The sequence below is a fragment of the Ranitomeya imitator genome, chromosome 4, assembly GCF_032444005.1.
Source record: "Ranitomeya imitator isolate aRanImi1 chromosome 4, aRanImi1.pri, whole genome shotgun sequence".
Lineage (NCBI taxonomy): Eukaryota > Metazoa > Chordata > Amphibia > Anura > Dendrobatidae > Ranitomeya > Ranitomeya imitator.
In genome coordinates, this window is record NC_091285.1 from 55,957,410 (window position 1) to 55,983,173 (window position 25,764).

General features: G+C 41.2%; 1 protein-coding gene across 24 annotated transcripts in view; it reads right to left on the reverse strand.

Moving 5' to 3' along the window:
• LOC138675459 (protocadherin gamma-B2-like) overlaps nucleotides 1–25,764 on the reverse strand; it is a 502,075-nt gene that overhangs the window by 147,783 nt on the left and 328,528 nt on the right. The window contains exon 1 of one of the 24 annotated variants that reach the window (XM_069763706.1): nucleotides 11,992–14,608. The exons of 22 other annotated variants lie outside the window; for them this stretch is intronic. In XM_069763706.1, coding sequence (XP_069619807.1) covers nucleotides 11,992–14,565 — 2,574 coding nt within the window. In that variant the 5' untranslated portion in view covers nucleotides 14,566–14,608. Of the gene's footprint in view, nucleotides 1–2,119; nucleotides 4,691–11,991; nucleotides 14,609–25,764 lie in introns of those variants that run through there. One more of the 24 variants, XM_069763711.1, reaches the window with a different exon arrangement.

Sequence of the window (25,764 nt, forward strand, 5' to 3'; positions counted from 1 at the left end):
CCAGCTTTGGGCTTCTCATGGCAATGCTATTCGAACTTTGTTCCAACATCCCTTTTTTTAAAAAAACTTTGGCCTCCATAATATTTGTCTCTTAAATTTTAATTAAAAGTTAATAAAAATAAATATTGTTTAAAAACACATAAATAATTAAATGAAGTGTAATACAGAAATAAACATATCATAATATTTCATACAGAGCAGGAGGTACATAAGTGTTGCCCTGTCCTATACAGGGATACTGTATAAATCTCTAGCATTTCTGAGTACATGAGCCTTGTGTTCTTTTCTCTAGTGAACTAAGATTAAGATATTTAATAAATTTTTCTCAGTAATTGATTTTTTATAGGCTACGCATGGGATTTCCTGACTTGTTCACCATTGCACTTCCATCAAATTATCTTGATAATTAGCTAAAGTGGATGAGAAGAACCATGTGATCCTGTCTTAGACTACATTTAGACAAGGAAGGTGTTAGGGTTGGCGGAACGCACTGAATATATTTATTAGATGAGATAGGTGCGTTCGCAACCCGGGAACCACCGTGCAGGAAAGAACCTGTTGCTAAGCAAGGCGGCGAAGCAAATAGTACAAACGAACTCTGTTACTTCACAGAGCCTATAGTAAAGAGAACGCTGTGCCCTGTTTAGCTCATAAGGGACACAGCTACTGTGTAGAGCCGACAGTGGTCATGCAGTCCAACCAACACGCAGCTCCTCTCCAGTGGAGCTGGAATTCTAATGGCTATTAGCCAGCCCTGAATTCAGACATGAACTCCTCGCCGGAGATGCCAGCATTCTAGGGGCTTATTTCAGCCGGGTCCCTGACTGCATACACAAAATTCCTCGCCGGAGGTGCCAGCATTCTAGGGGCTTATTTCAGCCAGATCCCTGACCACACACACGACCACACTGGCGCTGAGCTCGTACATATTTGATACTAGCGCATGGCCGTGCGGTCATGAGAACCCTTTATAGTTGTAGCACCTACAGGACCTTCCAAGAAGGACCAATGGAAGGCTGCCACAGAACTTGATCAGGTACAGGACCTTCCTGGAGGACCAATAGAAGTTGCTGCAGTACCTGAGCATGTGACCCTTGATCTTTACTGAGAGATCTTACCCAGGGCAGGCTCAGTGTGTGCAAAGCAGGACTTCGTCCCAGAAAAACCTGCTCGTCGCAGACCAGTGCAGGGTACAATAGTAGAGCCTGGAGAGGCAGCAGTAACCCTTTGCACAGTATCAGATTCAGTGAGACACTGGAGCAGGCTCCACTGTGGCCGATGCAGAATGGGAGACTGCAGCAGACATGGTTCGAGATTCCCCCTGTGCAGCAGCGGGAACTCGACTCCTAACAGAAGGTGATTCCTGTTATGAGAGAACTGGGAATTATTTTCTTATTAGGTGCTCCATTATGCATTGAAGAAGACTGCATTATGCATATAGGTGTGTCCCCTAGCATAACTTTAGAAGGTTTTCAAATTGATGTCATTACTATGATAACTCTAATATTCCAAAAGTTTCTTTTTAGAGATGTTTTTAGAGATGATATGAATTTCAAGCCACTGATCCACCAAAAAGAACATTTTGGATACACAGCTAAAGCTCTGGAGTACCAACAGTCATATCACAAATTTTGTCAACTGCAGAATTTAGGGAAGGTTTACCTAACATTAGTCAGCAGAAATTAATGCATCCTATGATGCTATTTTTCCATGGGGACTTTAGTCCATTGCAGGCACTAAAGACCCACATAGCAAACACTGTTAGCCTCTTATATTTTAGATATCTCTATATGGAAGTTGGCCTTGCAACAATTTTTGTTATAGCACTAACGGTTGCATTGATCATCTGAAATTCAAATTGTTCCAATCAACATATTGGTAAATTATTATTACATTTAATTAACACCTTTAAAGTGGTTTACAATCCAAATATCCAAATGATTCAAATATCAAATATAAAATGGGTACTGTAAAATTCATAAAAACTATGAGACAAGCATCCATTTTTTAGCAAAAATTTCCTACGCTTTCAACCAAAATTTAATCTGCATAGCATGAAAATAACTTATAAAAATGTAAAAAAAACTAGAGTAAATCAGAGATGGCCTTTAATACATACCTGTGTTTCTACAGCTAAAGAGTTCTTTAAACTTTCACTTCCCATCCCTGAGTCATCAGCATCTATTAGACTGTCCACAGGAATATTGTGTGGAGGTTTAAGGAAAGCAAATTCTTGTTCACTTGGATCCAGAGTTACACAAACATCATAGGAATATGGCAGAGGTAATGTTCCAGCATTAAAATGAGAAATAAATCTGGGATCAATCTGTGGATGTAGATTTGTACTCAAAGATCCAAAAGAAGACGACTTAGATTCTTTGAACTTGGAGACGACTGCAATAATCACAGTCAACATGAAGAAAAAGGAAATCAGTGCCAAGGCGATCACCAAGTAGAATTGTAAGTTGGACTGAGATTCTTCTTTGTTAGACTGACTGCTCAGCTCAGGAAGAACCTGATGAAAATGATCAGCAATCACCATGGTTAGAGTGACTGAAGCTGAGCGGGAGGGAATCCCATTGTCTTTTACAAGAACCACAATTCCATGTTTCATTGCATCTTTTTCGTGAAATCCTCGTGATGTCCTGATCTCTCCTGTGTGCTGGTCAATGGTGAAGAGTGATGGTTCTGTAGATTGTATAAAGAAAGACAACCAGGCATTGTGTCCAGAGTCTGCATCCACTGCCACCACCTTGGATATTAAAGAGCCTTGTTCAGAGGTCCAAGGAACCATCTCAAATGTTGAGCTGTCAACCTCTGGTGATGGGTACAGAATGACTGGAGAATTATCATTCTTGTCTACTATACAGATTCTTAGTGTGGTACTGCTGTTCAGAGATGGAGATCCATTGTCTCTGGCGATAATTTGGATGTTAAATTTTTTATGCTTCTCATAATCAAATGACTGTTGAGCATAAATTACCCCAGTTACAGGATTCATGGAGATGTAGGAAGACAAAGGATCCTCTTTATCACTTCTGGATATTATAAAATATGTTATCTTTGCATTGTTGTCACTGTCCAGATCTCTTGCTTGAATATTAAATATTGATGCTCCTGGTGAATTATTTTCTGTTATAAATGTGATATATGTCTCTTTCTCAAATATTGGAGCATTGTCATTGACATCTGATACATCAAGCCTAATAACTTTTCTAGAGATCATTTCTGGAGACCCTTTATCAGATGCTTGTATTGTGATGTTATAGGATGATTTTTTTTCATGATCTAAACTACTTTTTGTGACAATTTTGTAAAAATTTCCTGTTGATGATATCAGAGCAAAGGGCAAATTCCCAAATATTATACATTGAACTTCACCATTTTCTCCAGAGTCAGGATCATGAACCTGAATAAGTGCCACCATAGTACCAGGGGGAGAATCCTCAGGAATAAGATCTGATGATGAAGTTATAGATATCTCAGGAGCATTGTCATTTTCATCTGTTATTTCTAATAAAATTTTCACATGAGCAGCGCGACCTCCTCCATCTTTGGCTTCTACTGAAATATCATAATAATTATTGACTTCATAATCTATTTGTCCTTTTATTTTTATTTCACCATTATTGGGATTTATAGCAAAAGTTCCATATATGATACTTGATGTAGTTCTAATTGAATATGTAATCTGTGCATTGACTCCTTCATCTTCATCACTTGCACTGACCTGCAGAATTGTAGAATTCACCGGTATATTTTCTCTGACACTTACTTTATATACATCTTGTGTAAATACTGGAGAATTATCATTGAAGTCAGTGATGATGATATTAATTAGGGCAGTGCCTGTCTGTACAGGATTTCCTCCATCAGAAGCTGTGAGGATGAGTTCATGCTTGTTCTGTGTCTCTCGGTCTAGAGGTTTCTCTAGTATCAGCTCTGGAAATACACTGCCATCAGTGCTGACCTTCTCTCCAAGAGCAAAATACTGGTTCTCACTGAGGCTGTAGCTGATCAGGGAATTAACACCGACATCCAGATCTTCTGCATTCTGTAGTGAAAATTGTGCTCCTGGGGAGGAAGATTCACTCATTTCTAATGTTAATATGTCGTGGTGAAATATAGGAGGATTGTCATTTATATCCTGAATATCAATCTTAATATTTAAAATATTTAGTGGATTTTCCACCACTGCATCAAATGCAAGGACACAATCAGCTGCAGCTCTGCACAATGTCTCCCTGTCTATCCTATCAGCAATGTACAGGTTTCCATTATCCAGGTTTATATTAAAATATTTCTCAGAGATTTTAGACACAATACGTAATTTCCTTCTGGAGAGGTCCTTAACATTTAATTCAAGATCCTTTGCTAGATTTCCCACAATAGAACCTTTTCTTAATTCTTCATTAATGGAATAATGAATCTGACCAGAGACTGAATGACACAGCCAGGAAAATAAGAAGGGAAATATTACTTGCCATCTGAGTCCTTGCACTGATTGTCCTTCCTGCAGCTGTAATCCAGCCATCCTTCTTCTCACCAGAAATATAATGGTAAAAATCCTTCTTATATTTATAATCCAGCAGAAAATAATCCGTCTTCTTTCTGAGTCCTGTACCCGGCACATCCCAGTGTGAAATGCTGTGTATTTCTTCTTGCAGTTGAACACTGTCTGCATCATGGAGGCGATTCTGGAGTTGCAGAATATTTTTTTTTTATTGGTGAAGAGCGGCGCTCTGAGGCCAATATGGGGAACTGCAACATCAGTCACTTTGGTTTATTGCTAGGAAACTGTTTTACTGATTTTTGTTTAACCCTGCTGTTCTGTTGGTCAAAAATGACCGACTTTGAACTTCAATATTCTTTAAAATATTCAAGATGCGGCTCTGAAACCCGTGGCCGACCGACCCATCCTCATTTAAGTCAATCAACCACAAGTTTCAGAACCGCATCTTGAACACCCCAAAAAATACCAAAGTTCAAAATAGGTCTCCCCAGACCGAACAGAACAGCAGGGTTAAGTGCTAAAATTCTAAAATTCATATTTTTGTTAGAAAATTATATGCAGGATTTAAAATGCAATAGCCATAATATTATCATTACAATTTATGCCCTAGACATCAAGTTAAAAATTTGTTCACATTCTTTTCTTTTTTTTATTCCATTTTTTTTTATTTGGCATGTATATCACAATTTTACTGAGACCAATCATTAGTTCTTCTATCCTCCGATATATAGAAAAATACAGTTTGCAGCACTTTCCTATTCAGTGAACCAATATTAGAACTGGTATACATTCTCTGGAATTACATGTCAGACAACAGTCTCAGGCTTAGGCCGGGGTCACATTTGTGAGTGCAATGCGAGAAACTCTCATGAGGTGGTTCGGACCAGAGCGTTCAGCTGCGTAGAAATACATACTCTCCGGTCTTGAGTGCCGGTGGCAGTGCCGGGTATTGATGCAAGATACTCGCACGAGTGTCTTGCATTGCACTCGCAAGTGTGACACTGGCCTTAATGTGAACATAGCCTATCATTAGTAGTTAGGTATAGATATTATTGTAATAAAAGCATAATATTATTAGTTTAGTCTCCATGTTGTACATAGTCTATGAAGGACGGTTCTCTGACAATTCTTAAATTAAATTTACTGAAACTGCTAAATATTAAAAGTAACACCAATCACAAGTAAATTTATTTACAAATATAAGCACTTGAAATAAAATGATCTAATAATAAATTATTATACTACTTTACTGCATGTTCAATCCACTGGTATAAGTTATAATTTTTGTTGTATTGCTTATATCAGAAACACAGAGGTATTAGATAAGGCTGCTGAAAACCCTTGAGCTTCAAGTGTTGTTTCAGGAGAACTTGCCGCAGGATGTCTGTGTCGGCCTCTTGCTCCTCACTACTCCCCTATCAACAGAATGGAATAATAACCAACTGTCCTCGCCGATCTCACTAATGTGAAAATCTATGTTCACTTAAGAAAGATTTTACCAGAAAATTAAGAGTGAAATATCATATCAGAAGGAGAAAGAAGCAGGTATCTTTGATAAGATATATTTCAAAGTTCCTTATTTTCATTAGTACTATTGACAACTGTTACTTTTTAAAATACATTCAATACCATAATAACATCATCAGAATGCCAGGAAAGCAATGCCAAGCATTCCTCTTAACTTTCAGAAGAGCTAACCAACATTAGTCATTACTTTTTCCATTTCCCAGCTTGACAGTTATTGGTTAAACCGTATATTTTTACACTATTTACGTGACACCTGTCTATCATGTAATTTGCAGTTATTTGCATATTCATTATAAAGCTTCCTTATGTGTGCACTTACATTCTCGAACGTGTTAGTGAACTGAATTCACATAGTTTTTACACTTTGACCAACATTCGATCCATTGCCAGCCATTTTGAATGAATGGATCTGACTTTTTTTGGTTATCCAGTCACCCGGCTGCATACATGTAACTACAGATTCGACCTTGATGGGGAAATCAGGGACCACCTTGACAAATTCTTATAATTCATATATATACTTCTTAGTTTATCATGTCTGAACATGTCCAGCTTTTGCTAAATCATTCTGCTGACTATTGATTAGAATTGCTGACAAGGGTGAGGCTAATCAGCTAAACCTTGACACCGCACATGCCTGTCCGCAAGTTTACCTCTTTTGTAAGAATCACCTGATGAATTAGTAGTAAATCAATAATGATCTCATATGTAATAAACAGCTGATGTGCGCACAAACATAATGTATACGCCTTCCCAAAAGGGTATATAACTGCACGTAACCAGTAAACTTTATGGCATCTGAAACAGATTACGTCTGTCTCTGTCCATTATTGCTCGAGCATCCTCATATCTGGCAACCATCCAATATCCCTGAGGGTCTGACCTGCAGACCACCCTAACAACCTTGTTCGCTTCACCTTATGCTCTCGATCTATTTCTTTACAATTTGTGCATATGCAACTTAAAATTGTGTATATCTCAAGTAATCTAAGATGCATTACTTTATATTTAAAATACTTAAGTCTTAAAGGGTTATTCTCAAGTTGTCTATTCGGCAACTTGGTGCAGTCTCCTTATTTCATGGTTTCTTCAGAAGGTGGGGGGACATGCCCTTCTTGAATAACAATTCTGATCCAAGAGATTCATCCTGCTACTAGACATTAATGAACTGCCAGTGCTTGTTCTGAGTCTACACTGTTATCACTATATTTAATATAGAGATAGATAACAGGACATTTGAACAAGCACGCACCTAAGGAAAGTGAGAGCTGCTCTAGAAGTCTCCTAATGCTGATGACGAGGAAATTAGATTATTCAGGACCGATAAAAGCAATGTTAGAAGCTGAGCGGTAGGGGGAGGGAGGTGATCAGCAAGGTGCTGTATAGAAATCAATAGTCTAGAAAGAGTTGACTGGAATGTTTGGAGTTAACTCCTCAGCCTGGAATGCAATTAATGTGCCCTTTGCCAGATTCTGGTGTCCGAGCTCCATGGAACCTAGCTGTACTCTATGAAAGATGAAAGCGTTCATAGCAGAAGGATGACAGCAGTTAGATAAAACAAGTTAATTGCAAACTTGCCTATATTCATGCTTACTAACTAAAGCAATTTAATAATATTGCTTTAATTATAAAAATTGATAGCCTTTTGCTTACAGGAACCAGAGTGCAGTATATATTCGGAAAAAGTTTTTATTGCTAGCAAAACAACCTCATCATCTATGATCTTATAATAGTCCTTCCTATGGATCCCTGATAGAAATGTTAATACAATATTACAAGACCAAAACATATTTACACAAAAATCATTAAACTGAATCAGTAAAACGTGGCCCCTTCCTGCCTAAGAACACATTTCCACAGGCTACGTTATTGCATTTCTGATCTATTCCATTAGCATGAAGCTACAATTTCTGATACAAGTCATGCATGGATTGTCATTATTTCTTGAGGAAAGTCTCCATGTTGTCCAACTGTAAAAAGCCCATTTAATACATTTAATACGGGAAGAAAAACATTAGACTCGACCATAGAAGACCCAGGAAAACATACTCAGAAGGGAGGTAAGAACATTTCTAAAAAAATCCACAGCAAGGAGATTGGAACAAAACAAAATCCTCTAAACTGCATGCTCGCAAATGCCAGAAGCCTGACAAACAAGATGGAAGAACTAGAAGCAGAAATATCTACAGGTAACTTTGACATAGTGGGAATAACCGAGACATGGTTAGATGAAAGCTATGACTGGGCAGTTAACTTACAGGGTTACAGTCTGTTTAGAAAGGATCGTAAAAATCGGAGAGGAGGAGGGGTTTGTCTCTATGTAAAGTCTTGTCTAAAGTCCACTTTAAGGGAGGATATTAGCGAAGGAAATGAGGATGTCGAGTCCATATGGATCGAAATTCATGGAGGGAAAAATGGTAACAAAATTCTCATTGGGGTCTGTTACAAACCCCCAAATATAACAGAAATCATGGAAAGTCTACTTCTAAAGCAGATAGATGAAGCTGAAACCCATAATGAGGTCCTGGTTATGGGGGACTTTAACTACCCGGATATTAACTGGGAAACAGAAACCTGTGAAACCCATAAAGGCAACAGGTTTCTGCTAATAACCAAGAAAAATTATCTTTCACAATTGGTGCAGAATCCAACCAGAGGAGCAGCACTTTTAGACCTAATACTATCTAATAGACCTGACAGAATAACAAATCTGCAGGTGGTTGGGCATCTAGGAAATAGCGACCACAATATTGTGCAGTTTCACCTGTCTTTCACTAGGGGGACTTGTCAGGGAGTCACAAAAACACTGAACTTTAGGAAGGCAAAGTTTGACCAGCTTAGAGATGCCCTTAATCTGGTAGACTGGGACAATATCCTCAGAAATAAGAATACAGATAATAAATGGAAAATGTTTAAGAACATCCTAAATAGGCACTGTAAGCGGTTTATACCTTGTGGGAATAAAAGGACTAGAAATAGGAAAAACCCAATGTGGCTAAACAAAGAAGTAAGACAGGCAATTAACAGTAAAAAGAAAGCATTTGCACTATTAAAGCAGGATGGCACCATTGAAGCTCTAAAAAACTATAGGGAGAAAAATACTTTATCTAAAAAACTAATTAAAGCTGCCAAAAAGGAAACAGAGAAGCACATTGCTAAGGAGAGTAAAACTAATCCCAAACTGTTCTTCAACTATATCAATAGTAAAAGAATCAAAACTGAAAATGTAGGCCCCTTAAAAAATAGTGAGGAAAGAATGGTTGTAGATGACGAGGAAAAAGCTAATATATTAAACACCTTCTTCTCCACGGTATTCACGGTGGAAAATGAAATGCTAGGTAAAATCCCAAGAAACAATGAAAACCCTATATTAAGGGTCACCAATCTAACCCAAGAAGAGGTGCGAAACCGGCTAAATAAGATCAAAATAGATAAATCTCCGGGTCCGGATGGCATACACCCACGAGTACTAAGAGAACTAAGTAATGTAATAGATAAACCATTATTTCTTATTTTTAGGGACTCTATAGCGACAGGGTCTGTTCCGCAGGATTGGCGCATAGCAAATGTGGTGCCAATATTCAAAAAGGGCTCTAAAAGTGAACCTGGAAATTATAGGCCAGTAAGTCTAACCTCTATTGTTGGTAAAATATTTGAAGGGTTTCTGAGGGATGTTATTCTGGATTATCTCAATGAGAATAACTGTTTAACTCGATATCAGCATGGGCTTATGAGAAATCGCTCCTGTCAAACCAATCTAATCAGTTTTTATGAAGAGGTAAGCTATAGGCTGGACCACGGTGAGTCATTGGACGTGGTATATCTCGATTTTTCCAAAGCGTTTGATACCGTGCCGCACAAGAGGTTGGTACACAAAATGAGAATGCTTGGTCTGGGGGAAAATGTGTGTAAATGGGTTAGTAACTGGCTTAGTGATAGAATGCAGAGGGTGGTTATAAATGGTATAGTCTCTAACTGGGTCGCTGTGACCAGTGGGGTACCGCAGGGGTCAGTATTGGGACCTGTTCTCTTCAACATATTCATTAATGATCTGGTAGAAGGTTTACACAGTAAAATATCGATATTTGCAGATGATACAAAACTATGTAAAGCAGTTAATACAAGAGAAGATAGTATTCTGCTACAGATGGATCTGGATAAGTTGGAAACTTGGGCTGAAAGGTGGCAGATGAGGTTTAACAATGATAAATGTAAGGTTATACACATGGGAAGAAGGAATCAATATCACCATTACACACTGAATGGGAAACCACTGGGTAAATCTGACAGGGAGAAGGACTTGGGGATCCTAGTTAATGATAAACTTACCTGGAGCAGCCAGTGCCAGGCAGCAGCTGCCAAGGCAAACAGGATCATGGGGTGCATTAAAAGAGGTCTTGATACACATGATGAGAGCATTATACTGCCTCTGTACAAATCCCTAGTTAGACCACACATGGAGTACTGTGTCCAGTTTTGGGCACCGGTGCTCAGGAAGGATATAATGGAACTAGAGAGAGTACAAAGGAGGGCAACAAAATTAATAAAGGGGATGGGAGAACTACAATACCCAGATAGATTAGCGAAATTAGGATTATTTAGTCTAGAAAAAAGACGACTGAGGGGCGATCTAATAACCATGTATAAGTATATAAGGGGACAATACAAATATCTCGCTGAGGATCTGTTTATACCAAGGAAGGTGACGGGCACAAGGGGGCATTCTTTGCGTCTGGAGGAGAGAAGGTTTTTCCACCAACATAGAAGAGGATTCTTTACTGTTAGGGCAGTGAGAATCTGGAATTGCTTGCCTGAGGAGGTGGTGATGGCGAACTCAGTCGAGGGGTTCAAGAGAGGCCTGGATGTCTTCCTGGAGCAGAACAATATTGTATCATACAATTAGGTTCTGTAGAAGGACGTAGATCTGGGTATTTATTATGATGGAATATAGGCTGAACTGGATGGACAAATGTCTTTTTTCGGCCTTACTAACTATGTTACTATGTTACTATGTTAATACAAAGTATATTAAGTGTATTAACTGTGTGATGACCACATGTTTGACACACCAAGTTAATACGTTTTCTTTCCATAATTACTGATACTTTTCCTAAACAAGTTTCTGGATGGTTCATTATAGGGCGGTTCAAAATCATAGTTTTTTTAGTATTTTAAATCTTGACTTCCAAGAGGCTCACGCTAGCATAGGTTTTAACTGTGGCCTAAAAGAGCATAAAGGGAATTTGCAAAACAATCTTGAACTCAGAGCATACGGGCGTCTATCTGAACACTAATTTGGCAAAGTTAATGCACCCTATGATGTCACTTCCCAATAGTCACCAGAGCACCATATAGCAAATCCTGGAATAAAGAGAGGCTTTATTTATACAGTTTTTTTTCTATTTCAGAAAGTTCTACACAACAGGTATTATGGCAACAATTCCTGCTATGTCAGTAATGACACCGTTCATATTCAAAACTTCAAGTTGTTCCATCCAAAATATTGCTAAATTATTTTTAAATTTAGTTAACGTTAAAGTATCTTACAATCCACCATTATGGAATAGGGCAAACAACAAAGTATGTGAAATCCTCAAAAGTGAACTAACATGAATTAACATGGCTAAAATCTAAAATCAGTAAATATTGAATTATTCTGACAAGTCTGTGTATTACATCATCACCAAATTGAATCATCTTTACTTATCTAGCTCATAATTAGAAATAAAATCCTTGTACATACATTTTATTATATCTAATAGAAAGACGGTCATGACAAAGAAGAGATATAGTAGATATAGCAGAAGAAAGGTGGAAAGCGTGCAAAATGAAAAGTTTCCAGATTATGGATGGTGTTGAATACACCCCATTGTTTCTAGTAAGGAAGAGATCTTTAAAATTTCACTCCCCATCCCATAAATTACAATTAACTAGAACTACATGAAACATACCTGGGATATTAGACTTTCTACGGGTATAGAGTTCTTAAATGTCTCGATTCCAATGCCAGAATCTTCAGCATCTATTAAACTGTCAACAGGAACATTGTGTTGTGGCTTAAGAAAAGCAAATTCCCCCTCAGTTGGGTCCAGAGTTACACAAACATCATAGGAATATGGCAGAGGTAATGTTCCAGGGTTAAATTGTGAAATAAATCTCGGATCCAACTGTGGATATAGACTTGTACTCAAGGAGCCAAATGACGACTTAGACTCTTTATATTTGGAAACAACTGCAATAATCACAGTCAACATGAAGAAAAAGGAAATCAGTGCCAAGGCGATCACCAAGTAGAATTGTAGGTTGGACTGAGATTCTTCTTTGTTAGACTGACTGCTCAGCTCAGGAAGAACCTGATGAAAATGATCAGCAATCACCATGGTTAGAGTGACTGAAGCAGAGCGGGAGGGAATCCCATTGTCTTTTACTAGAACCACAATTCCATGTTTCATGATGTCCTTTTCGTGAAATCCACGTGATGTCCTGATCTCTCCTGTGTGCTGGTCAATGGTGAAAAGTGATGGTTCTGAAGATTGTAAAAAGTAAAACAACCAGGCATTGTGTCCAGAGTCAGCGTCCACTGCCACCACCTTAGATACTAAAGACCCTTGATCAGAGGTCCAAGGAACCATCTCAAATGTTGAGCTGTCAACCTCTGGTGATGGGTACAGAATGACTGGAGAATTATCATTCTGGTCTACTATACATATTCTTAGTGTTGTACTGCTGTTCAGAGATGGAGATCCATTGTCTCTGGCGATTATTTGGATGCTAAATTCTTTATGCTTCTCATAATCAAGTGACCGTTGAGCATAAATTACCCCAGTTACTGGATTCATGGAGATGTAAGAAGACAGGGGATCTTCTCCATCACTTCTAGTCATTATAGAATAAGTTACCTTTGCATTGTCTTCACTGTCCAGATCTCTTGCTTGAATAGTAAATATTGAAGCTCCTGGTGAATTATTTTCTGGTATAAATGCAGTGTAACCTAATTTCTCAAACACTGGAGCATTGTCATTGACATCTGACACCACAAGTCTAATGCCTTTTCTAGAAGTCTTTTCTGGGGAACCTTTATCTGATGCTTGTATTGTGATGTTGTAGGATGATATTTTTTCTCTATCTAGATAATTTTTTGTAACAATTTTATAAAAATTACTTGTTGACAATATTAACTCAAAAGGCAAATCCCCTATTATTATACATTGAACTTCACCATTTTCTCCAGAGTCACGGTCATGAACTTTGATAAGTGCTACCACAGAACCAGGGGCAGAATCCTCTGGAATAAGATCTGATGATGAGGTTATAGATATCTCAGGAGCATTGTCATTTTCATCTGTTACTTCTAATAAAACCTTAGTATGAGCAGTGAGGCCTCCTCCATCTTTGGCTTCTAAAGAAATGTCAAAATATTTCTTGGCTTCATAATCTATTATTCCTTTTATTTTAATTTCACCATTATTGGGATTTATAGTAAAAAGTTCAAAAATACTTTTTTCTGTGTTGCTAAACGAGTAAGTGATCTGTGCATTGATTCCTTCATCTTCATCACTTGCACTGACCTGCAGAATTGTAGAATTCACCGGTATATTTTCTCTGACACTTACTTTATATACATCCTGTGTAAATACTGGAGAATTATCATTGATATCATTGATGATTATATTAATTAGGGCAGTGCCTGTCTGTACAGGATTTCCTCCATCAGAAGCTGTGAGGATGAGTTCATGCTTGTTCTGTGTCTCTCGGTCTAGAGGTTTCTCTAGTATCAGCTCTGGAAATACACTGCCATCAGTGCTGACCTTCTCCCCAAGAGCAAAATACTGGTTCTCACTGAGGCTGTAGCTGATCAGGGAATTAACACCGACATCCAGATCTTCTGCTTTTTGTAAAAGAAACCTTCTTCCTGGGGAGGTAGATTCACTCATTTCTAATTTCAATGTTTCATGAAGAAATATAGGAGGATTGTCATTTATATCTTGAACATCAATCTGAACATTAAAAATATTTAGTGGATTTTCCACCACAGCATCAAATGTAAGGACACAATCAGCTGCAGCTTCACACAATGTCTCTCTGTCTATCCTATCAGCAATGTACAGGTTTCCAGTATGTGGATTTATACTAAAATATTTCTCTGAGATTTCAGATACAATACGTAATTTCCTTCTGGAGAGATCCTTAACATTTAATTCAAGATCCTTTGCTAGATTTCCCACAATAGAACCTTTTCTTATTTCTTCATTAATGGAATAATGAATCTGACCAGAGACTGAATGACACAGCCAGGAAAATAAGAAGGGAAATATTACTTGCCATCTGAGTCCTTGCACTGATTGTCCTTCCTGCAGTTGTAATCCGGCCATCCTTCTTCTCACCAGAAATATAATGGTAAAAATCCTTCTTATATTTATAATCCTGCAGAAAATAATCCGTCTTCTTTCTGAGTCCTGTACCCGGCACATCCCAGTGTGAAATGCTGTGTATTTCTTCTTGCAGTTGAACACTGTCTGCATCATGGAGGCGATTCTGGATTTGCAGAATATTTTCTTTATTGGTGAACAGCGGCGCTCTGAGGCCAATATGGGGAACTGCAGCATCAGTCACTTAAACAGATCCTGTATGTCTTTTATATAATGTTTACAGTTAGAATGTGTTTAGACTGGAAGATTTTGATTTTTTTAAAGAAAGATATAATTCTATAACGCATAGAACAACATTCTCCTTTTGCCTACAGTTAAAATAATACCACGATATTGTCACCAGAGTCATAGGAAAGCAATGCCATTTCCCTTTGTATGTGAGTTTTTAACAGTCATTGTTTAAACCATGAGTCTTTACATCTCTTGCAATTTGCAGTTATTTGTATTTCAGCTATAACGTTTAGTTATCTCTGCGCATTGTTAGCAACATTTTAGAATTGATATAGTTTTTAAATTGTGTAAAAAATGGTGTATATGTCTAGTTTAGTGATGAGGAAACCCAAACTTAAATTTTTGGGTTTCATACCGCCCAGTTAAGTGTCTGCGGGAAACGGCAAACAAGGACTTCTCCCGGAAGTCCGTTGCAATGTTTGGAGTTCTGAGTAAGTCCGGGAGAAGGGAGAGAGAGAAAAAATTTCCAGCTCAAAAGTTTGGGACCACATTGTTTTCAATGTGGTTTTGGTTCTGGTTAAGGTTTGAGTAAAGTTCTGGTACCCAAGCCGAACTTTGAAAACAGTTTGGGTAGGGTACCAGAACATGAACTTCCACGGGTCCGCTCATCCTTAGTCTAGTTAAGACACTTTAAAATAAAAATACTTACAGTAGGGTTACTATCGAGATTTGTATCCTATTGCCCATATCAGCCAGAGTGCAGTAAGTAGTTGATAATAGATTTTATTGCTAACAAAACAACCTCATCTTATATGATCTTAGAAGAGTGCTTTACATGGATTATTGTTAAAAGATGATACTATAATTATAATTGAGCAAAAAAATTTACAATATTTGCAAGTTCTTGGACCATGCAGATAGTCTGTTGCCACCTTAGCAATTCTCTCCAAACCAAATCTCTCCAAACCTTCCCCAACCTGCCGGCATCTCCAGTTCCTTTTCTGGTTTGTGTGTCCATCATGACATCATCGCTGTGGAGCACCTACTAATCAGAAGAGGAAGTAGGAGGACGTTTGCATGGCATTAGACCGGTAGCCATGGACTAGCAGCATGGTTTGTAGACCAGGGTACAGCAAATCTTTTTGCTCAATTCCAGATATAATGTGTTAGGGGTCGAGTTCCTGCCTCTGCACAGGGGGAATCTCGGGCCATCTCCGCTGCGGTCTCCCATGCTTCTCCTGCCGCAGTGGAGCCTGCTCAGCGGAGACGTCGATCCCAGCGTCTCGCTCAGTCTGACTCTGTGCTAAGAGTAACTGCTGCGTTTCCTGCTTCTCCCATTGAAGTCAGTACTGGGCAGCGGCGAGCGGACGCTTCTGGGGCTAAGTCCTGCTTTTCACATTCTGAGCATGCCCAGAGTAAGATCTCTCAGTGGAGATCGAGGGTCACATGATCAGATACTGCAGCTAAGGTCCTTGTAGCTGCTAGGACTAAATCCTGCTTTGCACTCTGAGCATGCCCAGGGCGAGATCTCTCAGTGGAGATCCAGGGTCACATGCTCAGGTGCTGCAGCACTCCATTGGTCCTTCTTTGAAAGGTCCTAAACATGCTGCAACTATTTAAGGCTCGCATGGCCGCACGGCCATGCGCTAGTATCAAGTCATATATGTGCTTTGCGCCAGTGTGGTTATGTATGAGTGTGTTCAGGGACCCGGCTGAAATAAGCCCCTAGAATACCGGCTCCTCCGGTGAGGAGATTGTATGAGTGTGTTCAGGGACCCGGCTGAAATAAGCTCCTAGAATACCGGCTTCTCCGGTGAGGAGATTGCATGTAACATAACCACTGACTGCCATCAGCTTGGCAGTAAGCTTGTGCTCCTGTGAAGCTAACAGGGCGCAGTGCTTCCCTTTCACGGCTACTCTGTGGAGTAACAGAGCTAGCCTATACCGCCTAACAGTGCCGCCATTCGCTAGCAGCAGGTTCCTCCTGCACGGTGGACCCCGGGCTGCGAACGCACCTTTCTTAATAAACATCTCTATTTTCTCGGTGCGTTCCGCTAGCCTTAACATAATGTTACTGTGTGAGCAAGGTAAATATATCACTTTCAACATTAAGCTCCTCCTGCTCTATGATGTATACCATCCATCATGGTAAAGATCAGAATATATGGGGTGACATTCACAAAGGGCAGAGATGTACAATCAGCGCCTGGCTATACTAGCGCCAGGGTCTGGCTAGTAAATGGCGGACGGTCAGCGTTTACAGCGGTACATCCAGCAGCTGGAGGGTAGGTTGGCGGCTCTCGAGCGCATAACCTCAGCTGTGGATGTTACCACAGTCGCTGTTCAGGCTGCAAGTGTAGCTGCAGCCAGTTTGTCCTCTGCCACCCCTGCTCCGACTTTATCCCGTCTCCCGCTTCCAGACAAGTTTGCTGGTGACAGTAAACAATGTCGGGGATTCGTGAGTCAGTGCTCCATACATCTTGAGCTTCTGGCTGCACGTTTTCCTACGGAATGGGCGAAAGTGGGATTTATTTTATCCCTTTTATCGGGCAGGGCGTTGGAGTGGGCAATGCCGCTATGGGAGCGCAATGATCGTGTGGTACAGAGTGCTCCTCTCTTCTTGGACGCTCTGAAACTGGTCTTTTTGGGACCTCGTGTCACCCATGATACCGCGCTCCAATTGTTGGCTACAACCCAGGGTTCGTCCATGGTCAGTCAGTTCGCCGTCCAATTCCGGACTCTGGTCTCGGAGCTGGAGTGGCCGGATAAAGTCCTTATTCCGGTGTTCTGGAGAGGACTGGCAGACCATGTGAAGGACGCCTTGGCCACCAGGGAGATTCCCGCCACACTGGAGGAGCTTATTTCTATATCTACCCGCATCGACCTCCATTTTAACGAGCGGAGGTTGGAGCAGGCCCAGTGTAGGCAGAGGTTTCGGCTGGCTCCCACCTTTGCCAGACCTCTAGAATCTTCCGTTCAGGCGTCCGACTCCCATGAGGCCATGGAGGTCTCTCGAGCGGGACCTAAGTCTTGGACCGCTCGAGTACCCGTGGTTTGCAGAAATTGCCAACAAGAGGGACATTATGCCAATAAATGTCCACGGCGGTTGGGTAAACGACCGCGTCTAGTAACCCTTGGAGGAGGTTCTCTAGACACAGCGGCTTTTTCCTCCAAGCTGTCCTTCAAGGGGACAATCATATTAGGCTCTCACTCTCTAACAGTCGAGCTTTGTGTGGACTCTGTAGCTGAGGGGAATTTCATGTCCTCGGCTTTTGCTCTGCGCCATGCAATACCTCTGGTGATGCTCGCCAAACCAATGACTGTTAGAGTAGTGAACGGGTCAACACTTCCATCTCAGATCACACACCAGACTGTCCCTTTCACGTTAGCTATGTCCTCATCCCACCAGGAGATAATGTCCCTTCTTGTCCTTCCCGAGGGAATGGATGAGATTCTGCTGGGAATACCCTGGCTCCGTTTCCACTCCCCACATATTGAGTGGTCCTCTGGGAGGATATTGGGTTGGAGTGAATCCTGTAAGGGCAGATGTGTGAAAGAGTGCGTTCAGGTTTCCACCACTGAGATACCCACAGATCTCTCTTCTCTCCCCAAATACTATTGGTCCTATGCAGACGTCTTCTCTAAAAAGGCTGCGGAGACCCTTCCACCTCACCGCCCCTATGACTGTCCTATAGATCTCTTGCCTGGAGCAGAACCTCCTCGGGGACGTGTCTATCCCCTCTCTCTTCCGGAAACGGAGGCCATGTCCCAATACATCCAGGAGAATTTGGCAAGAGGGTTCATTAGGAAGTCAGTGTCACCAGCAGGGGCAGGGTTCTTCTTCGTGCAGAAGAAGAATGGAGAATTACGTCCTTGCATAGATTACAGGGGTCTTAACGCCATCACCGTTAAAAATAAGTATCCGCTGCCCCTGATTTCTGAGCTTTTTGATAGGCTAAGGGGAGCTAAGGTATTTACCAAATTGGATCTGCGGGGTGCTTATAACCTGATTCGCATCCGTGAGGGGGACGAATGGAAGACGGCGTTTAACACCAGAGATGGGCACTATGAGTATCTGGCGATGCCCTTCGGGCTCTGTAATGCCCCAGCCGTTTTCCAAGACTTTGTCAACGACATCTTCCGGGATATGCTTTACACCTCAGTCGTAGTCTATCTGGATGATATTCTCATCTTTTCTCCAGATATTGACTCCCACCGGAGAGATGTTGGCAGAGTCTTCGACCTCTTATGGGCAAATTCTGTCTACGCAAAGTTGGAGAAGTGTATGTTTGAGCAGAAGTCTTTACCTTTCCTGGGCTATATCATCTCCGCCCAGGAATTGGCTATGGATCCTGCCAAACTACAGGCTGTGAAGGACTGGCAAGAACCCCATTCTCTTAAAGCGGTGCAGCGCTTTATGGGGTTCATTAATTATTACCGCCAGTTCATTCCTCACTTCTCAACTTTGGTAGCTCCCTTGGTAGCCCTCACCAAGAAGGGAGCAAATCCTAAATTGTGGTCTGAAGAGGTCTCCAGGGCCTTTTCTTCTATTAAGTCCCATTTTGCTAGCGCTCCCATCCTACATCGTCCCTGTCATGATCTGTACTTTTTTCCCTGTCCTGTATTTTGTATAATATGTCATGATGTGATGCGACTTCTCTTTCATTGTATTTACTGTACATTTTGCAATGTCATGGGGTGTATTTAACTAACCTGTCTCCTTCCCCCAATACTTGCAGCCCTGAGCTCTAATGTAATTAAGCTTTGTCCACACCACTAGGGAAGGAATAGCCATTCTTCCTCACAGCAGGTGGCTAGTCAAATGCACACAATGAATAGACAAAGTGGAGCCACCAGTCTAGAATCTTCTGGTGGACCCAACCATTGAATAGAAGGTGTGACATCTACCCCCCTTCTTGGGCGGATCCCTGGAGCTCAGACAATCCATTCTTATTTTGAGATCAGATGTGAGTTGATCCTTGAAGGAGAAGGAGTGGGGATTCTTAGCTGAGGCAAGACCCCACGCCCATCTAGGACTGTGGAAGCGAACGGGGCGAGACTTGAGCTGAGGACATATCTCGTCATTCGTGAGATTGTTTTGGGATCCCGTGGACTAATTGTGGACTATTGCTTTGTTACCTGGCACAAGGATTATCGGGAGGTGCCCCGAACCTGTTCCATTGGACTAATTGTGGACTCTGTAGATGTACCTGCATGTGTTGTTCCAGCGTTCTTGATAATAAATCTGTTGAATCATCCCTCAGCCTGTTGTCCCTTCTTGCTCTGCTGTACACCCCGTCACAGTCCCGATGTTGATAAGCCGTTCATAATGGAGGTGGATGCCTCTTCCTTTGGTGCTGGAGCAGACCTCTTCCAAAAGGATGCTCAGGGTCAGAAGCATCCGTGCTTCTTCTTCTCCAAGACCTTCACACCTGCGGAGAGGAATTATTCCATTGGGGACAGGGAGTTGCTAGCAATGAAGCTGGCTTTCTCGGAGTGGAGACATCTCTTGGAGGGGGCTCGTTTTCCCTTTCAGGTCTTCACGGACCACAAAAATTTGTTATACCTGCAAACAGCCCAGCGGCTAAATTCTCGCCAAGCCAGATGGTCCTTGTTCTTCTCCCGGTTCCACTTCACCATTCATTATCTCGCTGGGGAGAAAAATATTCGTGCAGACGCTCTCTCTCGCTCTGTTGTGTCATCTGAGGAGGAGGAGGGGGAGCCTCGGCTTATTGTCCCTTCAGAGAGCCTGAGAACCGTAGCGCCAGTTTCGCTAGAGTCTGTGCCTCCCGGCAAGACTTTTGTGCCCATTAATTTGCGACCGGAGGTTCTCTCTTGGGCTCATTCGTCCAGGGTGGGTGGACACTTTGGGACAAAGAGGACATCTGAGCTACTGGCGAGGACGTACTGGTGGCCACATATGGTCCGGGATGTCAGAGATTATATTCAAGCATGTGTCTCCTGCGCCAAAAATAAATCTCCTCGTCAAAGGCCAGCTGGGTTACTCTATCCCTTGCCGGTGGCAGATAGGCCCTGGGAGATGGTTGGGATGGACTTTGTTGTGGGTTTACCCAAGTCTCGCGGCTGTACCATCATTTGGGTCATCACCGATCATTTCTCAAAAATGGTGCATTTGGTACCGCTACCACGGTTATCTTCTGCACGGGCCTTGGCAGCATTGTTCATAAAACACATCTTCCGCCTACATGGTATGCCAGACAAAATTGTCAGTGACCGGGGTCCCCAATTTGCATCTCGATTCTGGAGAGAGCTTTGCCGTCTTCTCAGCATTGAGTTGAATCTCTCTTCCGCATATCATCCCGAGACGAATGGGTTGGTAGAGAGGGCCAACCAGACCTTGGTCACATACCTGCGACATTTTGTTTCAGCCAGGCAGGATGACTGGGCATCCTTGCTATCGTGGGCAGAGTTTGCACTGAACAATGCCGTAGCTGACTCCACTGGACAAACTCCATTCCTCCTCAACTATGGTCAGCATCCGCGGCACGGGATATTTGGGACCGCACTCAGGATGCCATTCGGGCCTCCAAGGAGAGAATGAGGTCCTCCGCCGATGCACATCGGTGCCCCGCTCCGACCTTTGCTCCTGGTGACTTGGTGTGGCTCTCCGACCGTAACATCAGGCTGCGAGTTGAGTCCACTAAGTTTGCTCCTCGCTACTTGGGTCCATTCAAGGTCCTCGAACAGGTTAATCCTGTGGTCTATCGTTTGGCCCTTCCGCCACGCCTGGGTATCACCGACACCTTTCATGTGTCCCTCTTGAAACCCATGTATATGTCCCGGTTTTCCGAGTCATCTGCTGGGACATCGGGTTCGTCTACGGACGATTACGAGGTAAACGCCTTTTTGGGGTGCAAGGTGGTACGTGGCAAAAAATTTTATTTGGTGGACTGGAAGGGTTACGGCCCTGAGGATAGGTCCTGGGAGCCTGCTGAGCACATTCGGGCTCCGCAGCTCATTGCTGCCTTCGAACGTAGCGAGGCCCAAGGAGGGGGGGGCCTAGGAGGGGGGTAATGTTAGGGGTCGAGTTCCTGCCTCTGCACAGGGGGAATCTCGGGCCATCTCCGCTGCGGTCTCCCATTCTTCTCCTGCCGCAGTGGAGCCTGCTCAGCGGAGACGTCGATCCCAGCGTCTCGCTCAGTCTGACTCTGTGCTAAGAGTTACTGCTGCGTTTCCTGCTTCTCCCATTGAAGTCAGTACTGGGCAGCGGCGAGCGGACGCTTCTCGGGGTAAAGCCTGCTTTTCACATTCTGAGCATGCCCAGAGTAAGATCTCTCAGTGGAGATCAAGGGTCACATGATCAGATACTGCAGCTAAGGTCCTTGTAGCTGCTAGGACTAAATCCTGCTTTTCACTCTGAGCATGCCCAGGGCGAGATCTCTCAGTGGAGATCCAGGGTCACATGCTCAGGTGCTGCAGCACTCCATTGGTCCTTCTTTGAAAGGTCCTAAACATGCTGCAACTATTTAAGGCTCGCATGGCCGCACGGCCATGCGCTAGTATCAAGTCATATATGTGCTTTGCGCCAGTGTGGTTATGTATGAGTGTGTTCAGGGACCCGGCTGAAATAAGCCCTAGAATATCGGCTCCTCCGGTGAGGAGATTGTATGAGTGTGTTCAGGGACCCGGCTGAAATAAGCCCCTAGAATACCGGCTTCTCCGGTGAGGAGATTGCATGTAACATAACCACTGACTGCTATCAGCTTGGCAGTAAGCTTGTGCTCCTGTGAAGCTAACAGGGTGCAGTGCTTCCCTTTCATGGCTACTCTGTGGAGTAACAGAGCTAGCCTATACCGCCTAACAGTGCCGCCATTCGCTAGCAACAGGTTCCTCCTGCACAGTGGACCCCGGGCTGCGAACGCACCTTTCTTAATAAACATCTCTATTTTCTCGGTGCGTTCCGCTAGCCTTAACATAATGTTACTGTGTGAGCAAGGTAAATATATCACTTTCAACATTAAGCTCCTCCTGCTCTATGATGTATACCATCCATCATGGTAAAGATCAGAATATATGGGGTGACATTCACAAAGGGCAGAGATGTACAATCAGCACCTGGCTCTTACCGATGTTTAACCACTTAAATGGCCCTTTCAAGCACTGCCAGTGGCAGTTAATTCATGCCTTCCCGGTTACATATCCATATGGGCACTTATTGCCTATGCCTACCCCATGATATCAGTTTACCATTGCAGCCAGTCAAAAACTGAAGGCTTTGGTCGATGCTATCATGGAACTTCTGTAAAGCCCAGACACAAGCTGGGCTTCACATGAGACTATAGATTTGTCTATATGCTCCACCACAGAAATATTGCAATTTATAGTACCAGTGATCAAACAATCACAGGCCCAAGTCCCATGTTGGAGCTAAAAAATAAACTGTAAAGTAAATATATTTTTTTTAAAGATTATTTTTTTCACCATATTTTCAGTACACTGGATGTTAAAATGAATGGCTTCATTCAAGTTTACAAATCTGCAAAGAACAAGCCCTAATTTGATATGCCAATGGAAAAATAAAAAAGTTATGGGTTTTGGAAGAGGAAACAATAAATCTATAAAAATGATAACTGGCTGCGTCCTTAAGGGGTTTAAAAGAGTTAAACTGAATAAGAAAAAGAAGGCTGCTTTGTGATTAAAAATAAACAATTCCACAAGTTATAAATGTTTTACTTGAACATGAAAGCTATAAAATGTATTATCTGCGTGATGATGGTGACAGCTAACGTACTTACAGATGTAGCCATTCTTAAAATGACAAAGATGTCAGGACATAGAAATATATCCCAGCATACAAGTAATTTGATACCTAATAATACAAATAATGCTCTATGATGTTCTACTAAGAATAACTATGCTTAATATATTTTAATTAATAGATGATCCATTATGACTGATTGATTCACTTTGCATCATCATTAAATCAGTATGACTAAGAATGGATGAGAAAGATCATGTTTTCATGTCTTCAAGGGCACCTGTCACAATATTTGACCTACCTAAACTATTAATATGGGCATACAGGTTATAGATAGCTGACAAAGTGATACCTATGTGCCTTATATCAGATGCCTTGCTGTTAATAAATCACCATTTATCACTTTATTTAAATGACCTCTTCCAGGCTCTGGGAGGATGGTGCCCGGAAGATAACTCTGCATCCAGAGCATATTCTAAAGAGTATGGTGGGTTGCCAGTGTGATATGTAATGGATACCAGTGTTACCAGTGAGATGTGTAATGGTTACCAGTATTACCAGTGTGATGTGTAATGTCCACTCTCTGCTCTCCTGATTTCACTGCAGAGCTGTGTGTGATTATAACTAACACATTTACAGGTTCCTCTCAGCTTCCATCTCATAGGCAAACAGGGCTGCAATATTGTTGCAATGCAGCAGAGCTCAGAAAGAAGACAAAAATGTGTTTGCAAGAAGAGAAATTTAATTTCTCTTGTTCTGTGTTGGTTGCTTATCTCACACGGTTAACGCCCCCTTCTATTTAAAATAACTTGTGGAAGCAGAGTTATCTTCCAGGCACCATCATCCCCAGAGCCTGGAAGAGGTAATTTACATAATGTTATAAAGGATGATTTTTCAACAACAAAACATCTGATATGGGACACAAGCAGGACTTTTTTCAGCAGTTTATAGCCAGTTAGTTAAAATAAATAGTTTAGGTAGGTCACATGTGATTCCTGCTGTAACTTCATAGTACCACAAATAGTTGACTTTTCTCTTACTCCATTTTGAATTTTAGAGGACTTTTTGTGAGTATTACTGTACCCATTAAAAAAACTTTTCTAAGGTATCATAAATTTAGCTTGTAAATGATAACTTAATTCCTTTCTAGTGCTTCAATTGCAGTTACAAGAGGCACAAATAGAACCCAAGTTTCTCTTGGAATTGTAATCTGTAAATTAGAAGAACATTCAAGTTAGAATTTTAAGAGACATGTAGAGTTCAATAAAATCTGGGCCCTTTGTTCTCTCTTTGGAAACCCAATCTAAGGTTATTCCCCACACAGGGTTAAGGTTTTTAGAAACGTCCTCTGTCTTGAAGAAACATGTGAAATGCTTATATGACATCTTTCGCCAGATACAACAGCAGAAGTAAAAGCAATCTAGAAAAAAATGAACACCTGAAACTTTTAGTTTTCAAGATACACTACAGTCAAGATATAACTATATTATTAATGACAGACAGTCCTCTATTGCCCACTTTAACTACCTTCTTTTACCACTCCTTACTCTTCCTCCCTTTCTTCCCTTTATTACTTATTAAATACAGCTTTAAATTGTTTCATTTTCCTGTTTTCATAGAAGGCAAAAGTTTGGTTTTATTCCATTTGTTATCAACGGAAGAGCATTGACCCAACTATGAAGTCCTACCACTCACACTAAGAAACTTTCACATTTTCAGTTCTGCTTTCACTCTTGAGATTTCTTATAGAGTTTGCAATCTTAATTTATTCTAAAGCTTAGAAAAATATTTAGAATTGAGAGTCCTCAGTGACTCTCAATTCTAAATATTTTTCTATCTACTGGCTAACACGGTACCAAGATATATTTCTTTCCTGTTCTAAAGCTTAATAATTAATTATATTGATGTTTCATACAGTCTCTAATAATCAAAACTTTACTCAATGTGTACTTTCATAATTTTGTTCTTCCTGTTCCATAATTCAGAAAACCTCAATAAAGAAAATTTAAAAAAGGACTTCATCATATCATCCCTCCTAGTTAGTATCTACAAGTCTCCAGAATCCAACAAATTGCAAATGGATGGCAGCATTCTCCAGAATCAAGCTTCTTCATTCAATGTTCCCTACAATAAAATAATAAAGTGATTGTTTATCTTATCACTTTATCACTACATGGTATGGAATTTTGAAAAAAGAAACCTCATTTTGGAAAATGCTGATGCCATTGTTCAAATTATTACTTTCTTTTTACTAGATTTCTAATGCCAAACTCATCACCCAAGATAACTTATGACACACACTATGCAGCTGAAGCTATATGGTATCAATAATCATATCACAAATTCTTCCTTCTTCAGAAAATAGTAACCTCTTACCTGATCAGCAATCCATTGAACTTACTTTC